This window comes from Mandrillus leucophaeus, unplaced genomic scaffold, assembly GCF_000951045.1.
Source record: "Mandrillus leucophaeus isolate KB7577 unplaced genomic scaffold, Mleu.le_1.0 Scaffold929, whole genome shotgun sequence".
NCBI classification, from domain to species: domain Eukaryota; kingdom Metazoa; phylum Chordata; class Mammalia; order Primates; family Cercopithecidae; genus Mandrillus; species Mandrillus leucophaeus.
In genome coordinates, this window is record NW_012110130.1 from 255,067 (window position 1) to 263,214 (window position 8,148).

At 42.3% G+C, this 8,148-nt stretch overlaps 1 protein-coding gene across 1 annotated transcript; it reads left to right on the top strand.

Moving 5' to 3' along the window:
• Nucleotides 1-232: 232 nt before the first annotated feature.
• On the top strand, nt 233-4,443 carry TOMM5 (translocase of outer mitochondrial membrane 5 homolog (yeast)). The gene is given in 3 exon segments (XM_011970112.1): nt 233-421; nt 424-460; nt 3,809-4,443. Coding segments are annotated over 3 exon segments (261 nt in total). The 3' UTR covers nt 3,844-4,443.
• Nucleotides 4,444-8,148: the final 3,705 nt, after the last annotated feature.

The following is an 8,148-nucleotide window of genomic DNA, read 5'->3' on the forward strand; positions in this document are numbered from 1 at the left end:
AAGACAGCGTGGAGAAACCCAAGTCTGCGTTGCTGAGATTGCTGCCGCCCGCCTCAGACCGCACTTCAGATCCGCTGGGTCAGGACGTGGAATGTCCCTTGCAGGCATCCATCGTCCAGTGTGGCAACGGGGGGGCGGGAACAGGAAGTGGGGATAGGCCCAGTTCCGGGCGCGAGGCGGCCACTGGGAAGAGGAGAGCGCGGCATCTGGAAACTGCAAAGTCAGAGCCGCGATGTTCCGGATTGAGGGCCTCGCGCCGAAGCTGGACCCGGAGGAGATGAAACGGAAGATGCGCGAGGATGTGATCTCCTCCATACGGAACTTTCTCATCTACGTGGCCCTGCTGCGAGTCAGTGAGTGTCTCCCGGGCTGTGACTGTGAGACTAGCGGGGAGCTCACCGGCGGGCACCCCTTAACTCTAATCATACAGGCCATCGGGGCCCTTGAACTGAGCCGAACGGTAGCGGGGAGCAAGGAGGGTACGCGTTGAGGGCGACGGGCATATGCGCGGTTTGAGGTCAGCGGGTCAGGGTCGGGGCACTGAAGTGCACGTGGTGGCCCGGCGCGCGTGGTTAATCATCCTGGTTCTCCCAACTTTAAGAATGTTTGAGCTGCCGGGCGCGTTGGCTTACGCCTGTAATCCTACCCAGCACTTTGTGAGGCCGAGGCGGGCGGATCATTTGGGGTCAGGAGTTCGTGGTGGCGGGCTTCTGTAATCCCAGCTCCTCGGGAGACTAAGGTGGGAGGATTGCTTGAACCCAGGAGGCGGAGGTTGCAGTGAGCCGAGATCGCGACACTGCACTCCAGCTTGGGTGACAGAACAAGACTCCATCTCAAAAAAAAAGAATGTTTGATCTGAAAGAGCCTAAGTAATGATCCCTAGAGGAACTCCCTCGTTTTGCAGACAGAGAAACGGAACCAGAGTAGGAAAGGTCACTCAGCGATTCAGTGAATGATCTTGACCTAAAATCCAGAACTCTTAACTCAATACCAGGTTTCTTCCCTCTCTTTTCTTTTATTTATTTATTTATTTATTTATTTATTTTTTCTCGAGACAGTCTCTCCTGTTGCCCAGGCTGGAGTGCAGTGGCGCAATCTCGGCCCAGTGCATCCTCTGCCTCTCGAGTTCAAGTCATTCTACTACCTCAACCTCCCAAGTAGCTGAGATTATAGGCGTGTGCCACCACGCCCGGCTAATATTTTTTTTTTAGTAGAGATGGGTGTTTCACCATGTTGGCCAGGCTGGTCTCGAACTCTTGACCTCAGGTGATCCGCCTGCCTGGGCCTCCCAAAGTGCTGGGATTACAGGCGTGAACCAGCGGCCAGGTTCCTTCCCATTCAAAAGTGCTGACCTTTGAAATCCAAAAAGTTTTGCTTCATTTCTGTTTCTTTGTATAGAGGGTGAAGTAAATGATTACTTTTTTGGAAGAAATGGGAAAAAAGAATATGAATCTATAGGATTAATGCAAATATTTGAGGGTTTTTTTTTTCTATATTTTACAATTGACAGGAAGTTACTCCCATTATATAGTCTTGACAGTGGACCTTTGAGGGAGGCAGGGCCTAAGATTCTTTATATCATTTTACATATGAAAACTTGATTTTCAGAGGGGACTTAGCAAGGAAGGACGGTATCAGAGTTATAGGAACACTGAACATAAGAACTGGAAGCAGCTTTATGATCAGTTCTCGAATGCCCTGCCTTCTCATTCTCAATTCAGTATGCTTTCCATTGTTCCTTGCTGTATGTTATTGGCCAGCCAATCTGGATGGAGTGGCAGGGATGGTTCAAATAAATGAAGGCCATACCAAGGTCATCCTATTGAAGGCTCATGTTGGGCCTAGGCCGAGATCTCCCTTATTGTGTGTCTCTTTCACTGTCTGTGGTATTACTCTGCTTTCACAGGAGATCAAGTCTTGGGGAACAGAAACACCCATGTCATCCTACTTCAACAGCTTCTTGCAACTCCCAAATTTACTTATTTCCTGCCTCCTGCCTTTTTCATTGATCTAGCTGCCAGTAAAATATTTGCTGCTTCTCAGTGATCTTTGTATTTGATATGAATTGTTTATTTTCACTTTTAAGTTGAAATATAATTTGTACATTATACAATATACCCATTTAAAGTGTACAATTTAGTGGTTTTTAGCAAAGTCAGTTGTGCAGCCATCACAGTTTGACAATATTTTCTTTCCCCCTAGAAGAAACACCATATGCGTTCATTGTTACCCCATTTTCCCTTTTCTACAGCCTTTCACAGCTACTAATCTACTTTTTCTCTATGGATTTGTCTATTCTGGATTTTTTTTTTTTTTTTTTTTTGAGACAGGGTCTTGCTCTGTTGCCCAAGCTAGAGGGCAGAGGTAGAGGCTGCGGTGATCGTGACTCACAGCAACCTCGACCTCCTGGGCTCAAGTGATCCAACTACTTTCAGCCTCCTGAGTAACTAAAACTGCAGGCACACGCCAGCACGCCCTGCTAATTTTTGTAGACACGAGGTTTCATTTTGTTGCCCAGGTCGGTCTCGAACTACTGGGCTCTATCAATCCTTCTCATTTCCACCTTCCAGTGTGTTGGGATTACAGGTGTGGGCCACCACACCTGGCCCTGGATATTTCATTTAAATGAAATTGTCAAATGCATGGCCTTTTGTGTCTGGCTTATTTCACTTAGCATAAGGTTTTCAAGATTCATCCATGTTGTAGCATGTGTCAGAACTTCATTTTGATGGCTAAATAAGTTTCCATTGGAAGGATATATCACATTTTGCTTATCCATTGATTATTTCACGGATTTTTTTCTGTCGTTAAGAATTAGTAGAAAAGGTTGGATATACTGCTGACTTTATCAGCTTCTGACAGATCTCAGTGTCTTCAGTTTAATATTAACAAATTGAGCTGAGTGCAGCGGCTCAATGCCTGTAATTTCAGCACTTTGCGGGGCTGAGGAGGGCAGGTTGCTTGAGCTCAGGAGTTCAAGACCAGCAACATGGCGACCCCGTCTTTTAAAAAAATACAAAAATTAGCCAGGCATGGTGGCATGTGCCTATAGTCCCAACTACTCGGGGGACTGAAAAAAAAATAATAATAACAAAGTGTTCTATTTGTATGAGTATTGAGAAAGAAGGTGATTTGAGTAACTTTTTTTTGGTCACAACACTTTTACACCGAACAGTAATATCACTTCTTTAGATCTATATGTTGACACTTACTTTTCTAGACCTTTCTATGTACATGATCTTATTAGACCCTCTTAATGACTGAGGTAGGACTGTATCAGATGTGATTAGAGTATGTAAGTGATACAGAGCTAATCAGTAAGAGACCCAAAATATATTTTCCTCCTTTTTTCTCTAGCAGTGTCCAGCTCTTCTGGTTCTCTAGTCCAGTGTTTTCCCATAACTTCTGCCTTTCAAATGAGTTTTTAAAGGTGAAAAATACCCATTTATTTCCTCTAGAGTTCCTTTTACAGTTAAAATAAATCGCCAGAGTAAAGGATTGTCATTTGAAAAAGAATTGGATTTATACTTTATCATCCTAAGGGGCAGCCTATCTGGAGAAAAGGTTTTACATAGTATAAGAATGAAATTTACAGTAATAGCTGAATGACAGTAGAATGGGCTGCTTTGGAAGGCAATGAGTCCCTTTTGCTGGGTTGTACAGGCAGATGCTTGACCATCACTTGGAGTTATTTTCAAAAACATGTTGAATAAACCTATAAGGTTTCCTTCCCCAGTCTTATAATTCTATAATGTAGCCTATGGACTAATAGATTTGAAAACTAATTTTAGATTTATTTTTCTTTCAGCTCCATTTATCTTAAAGAAATTGGACAGCATATGAAGACTGGACATCTCATATGAATGCACGATATGAAGAGCCTGGTTACAGTTTCGACTCCTCTCTGCAAGTGAATAGGCCCAGAAAGGTGTAAGAGACTCTTTGAATGGACATAAAGTTCTGCTTGTTAAGAACAAGTTTGGCTCTGGTAACTGACGTTCAAAGCTAAAATTTAAAACTATTTGGGAAGTATGAAACGATGTCTCATGATCTGGTGTACCCGTATCCCTGTGACATTTCGCCTCTGACAATACTGGTATAATTGTAAATAATGTCAAACTCCATTTTCTAGCAAGTATTGAGGGAGCTGTGTCTGAAATGGCACTGTCTTGTCAGTCATTTCCGTTTACCTTTTCTGCCCAGAGTATATTTGTGAAGAGTCTCTTAATAGTTATGTTTCGTGGAAATCAACACATAACCACAACGACTTTTAAGCACAGGATCATTAGTCTATGTTTTTAATAAACATATCAATTAAGAAAAATTGGGTTTCTATTTTTCTTATCCTACTTTTTGCTGCAATCACTAGTGAGACTATTATAATATTGAGATTATTGCAAGCTTCAGTAAGTTCGTCTTATTTTGGACTAGAGAATTTGCCAATCCTGATGAAGCGTCATTGTGTTTTATTGCCAGGCAGTCTTAATGAAAGGTAGCATTACTGCTTGATGCTGAGTATATGAGATATTAGTACCACCAAAGGAAAAAAGTACTATATTTTTAAGCCAAATAGTTCTCCAAGTTTGTTGTGTCGGTGGGGGGATAGTCCTTAACCTTCTCCCCAGGAGCAACTACATACACCTTTTTTTAGCTGATTTTATTGGTATTTACCTTTTTGTCTCTAAATAATGTGATGGTCATGATTGGGATTTAGGTGTCTTTCCTCTCTTTAGCTCCATCACTCACATATCTTGTCATCTCTTCCTTTCAAAGGATAACTGTGGGGAAAAGAAAGAGAGATCAGACTGTTACTGTGTCTATATAGACAGAAGTAGACATAAGAGACTCCATTTTGTTCTGTATTTGAGATGCTGTTAATCTGTGACCCTACCCCCAACCTTGTCCTTGCAAGAGACTTGTGCTGTGGTGACTCAAGGTTTAAAGGATTTTGGGCTGTGCAGGGTGTGCTTTGTTAAAAAGGTGCCTGAAGGCAGCTTGCTGGTTAAAAGTCATCACCATTCTCTTAATCTCAAGTACCCAGGGACACTTACACTGCCAAAGGAAGGTCGTACACTGCCAAAGGAAGGTCGCAGGGACCTCTGCCTAGGAAAGCTAGGTATTGTCCAAGGTTTCTCCCCATGTGATAGTCTGAAATAAGGCCTCGTGGGAAGGGAGAGACCTGATTGTCCCCCAGCCTGACACCTGTGAAGGGTCTGTGCTGAGGAGGACTAGTGTAAGAGGAAAGAAGGCCTCTTGGCAGTTGAGATAGAGAAAAGCATCTGTCTCCTGCAGGTCCCTGGGCAATGGAACATCTCAGTGTAAAATCGATTGTATGTTCTGTTTACTGAGAAAGGAGAAAACCGCCTTAGGGCGAAAGGTGGGACTTGCTAGTGCAATGCTGCTCTTTGTGCACTAAAAAGATTTATGGAGATGTTTACATATGCATATCAAGTCACAGCACTTTTCCTTAAACTTCAGTCACAGAGATCTTTATTCATATGTCTTACTGCTGACCTTCTCCCTACGATGATCCTATTATCCTGCCACTTCCCTTTTTCTAAGATGGTAAAGATAATGATCAATAAATACCGAGGGAACTCAGAGACCAGGCAGGCATGGGTCCTCTGTATGCTGAGCGCGGGTCCCCTGGGCCCACTTTTTCTTTCTCTATACTTTGTCTCTGTGTCTCATTTCTTTTCTCAAGTCTCTCGTTCCACCTAAGGAGAAACGCCCACAGGTGTGGAGGGGCAGGCCACCCCTTCAGATAACATAGTGTGATTTGAGTAGGTCAGTATCATTAGGAATGATTCTGAGTATAGTGCCTGGTTTTCTTTTGCTGTATATCCTTTTGGTTTTTTTTCTAGACTTGGTTTTTCTATGGAATCTCCACTAAATCAACTGAACTTTTTGCCATTTATCTAAATCATTCACAGCAATCAGCTTTATTAGGTACTCTGTTTCATTTTCCTGAGTAAGCCTTTCCTGGAGTCTTCTGACCTGCCCCTGACTGGACTGATAGCCTTCTATGCCTGATGTGTGGCTGTATTCTGGGAACTCCCTTCACTATTGTCCGGGAATTCTTTTTCTTCTCTCTTATTGTATCTCATGTTTTCTGTTACCTATTGTCTTGGTTTACTCCATTGTTTGATGGAGCATTTTTTTCTCTAGCAGTGTCTTCCTGAGAAAGGTGACATAGGAGGTGAATGACCTTGCTGGTCTAAAAATGTCTCTATTTTTTTTTTTGACACAGAGTCTTGATCTGTCAACCAGGCTGGAGTACAGTGGCGTGATCTTGGCTCACTGCAACCTCCACCTCCCAGGTCAGTTCAAGCGATTTTCCTGCCTCAGCCTCCCAAGTAGCTGGGATTACAGGCACGTGCCACCACACCTGGCTAATTTTTGTATTTTTAGTAGAGACAGGGTTTTGCCATGTTGGCTAGGCTAGTCTCGAATTCCTGACCTCAGGTAATCTGCCCACCTCAGCCTCCCAAAGTGCTGGGATTACAGGTTTGAGCCACCATGCCTGGCCTTAAAAATGTCTTTATTCTATAGTTTGCTGAATATAGGGTTCTAGATGAGCAATCATTTTCCTTGAGAATTTTAAAGCAAAACGTCTAGCTTTCAGTGTTACTGCTGAGAAATCTGAAATCATTCTGATTCCTGATTTTTTTGTGGGACTAAATTTTTCGTCCTGAGAAACAAGGATCTTTGTTCCTAGTATGCTTGTGTTCCATGATGACATCGCTTAGTGTGTGTTTATTTTAATTCACTGTGGTGGGCACTTGGTGAACCTATTTAAACTTGAGACTTGTATCTTTTAGTTCTCAAATTTTGTAGTTTTAAAATAATTTTATTATTTTTTATGGGTACGTAAGTATATATTTATGGGGTGCATGAGATATTTTGATACAGGCATACAATGTGTAATAATCACATCAGGATAAAGGGATTATCTGTCACCTCATTTATAATTTCTTTGTATTACAAACATTCCAGTTATACTTTTAGATATTTTTAGATGTACAGTAATTATTGACTGTAATCACCCATTATGCTATCAAATACTAGAACTTATTCATTACATCTAACTATATTTTTGCACCCATTAGCCATCCGTGTTCCTCCTCTAACCTTTCCCAGCCTCTAGTAACCATCATTCTACTCTGTCTCCATGAGTTGAGTACCTCCCACCAATGAATGCTTGTAGGTTTTTATTGATTTCCTCTCCTTCTTTTTCCTTCTGCTCTCTTTTTAGAATGATAGTACTTTTAATGTTTTCTTTTTCCTTTAGAGTCTATTTTATCTATAATTACTTTTCTTTTTTTGTTTGTTTGTTTCATATTAGATGCTTCCGTTGGTTGTCTGCTCACATTAAAAAATTGGGAACCAACATGGATTAAAGGCTCGGAGTAGAGCTTGCTGATGTTGAACTTTGCCAAAGGGCCATCTATTGGGCCATTTTTGTTGAGAAAACTTTTTGTGTCTGTATCTTTAGTTATTCCCTATTGAGCTGGTCATTCCTCAGAGAACAAAGACTCTTCCAATCTCCCAAGTGCTGAATGAGGCCGTGCCAATGTTCTGGGATTCAAAGGAATGGGGCTGTGGTGAGGCTCAGGAGAGAGAGGTGTGCGTATGTGTTTCAGTATCCAGTATGCATTTGCTCACTGTGTCTCTCTTTTGAGTATAATAACTCTGCCCAAACTACTTGGCATCCCGTAATCTAGAGACCTTCTATTTTACCCTTTTCAGAAAATAAACTTTTTATTTTTTGGAGACAGAGTTTTGCTCCAGGCTGGAGTGCAGTGCATGATCTCGGCTCACTGCAACCTCTGCCTCTCTGACTCAAATGATTCTTGTGCCTTAGCCACCTGAGTAGCTGGGATTACAGGTGCACACCACCATGCCTGGCTAATTTTTGTATTTTTAATAGAGACCATGTTTCATCATGTTGGCCAGGCTGGTCTCGAACTGCTGGCCTTAGGTGATCTGCCCATCTCAGCTTCCCAAAGTGCTGGGATTACAGGCGTGAGCCACTGCCTGGCCAGAAAAAAAACTTGTAATTTTGAGAGGGCACTGTGTAATGGAGGCTGTTTAGCTGCATAGAGTTGCAGAGAGCATCTGATTACTTAAACCTTGCACCAAGTCTTA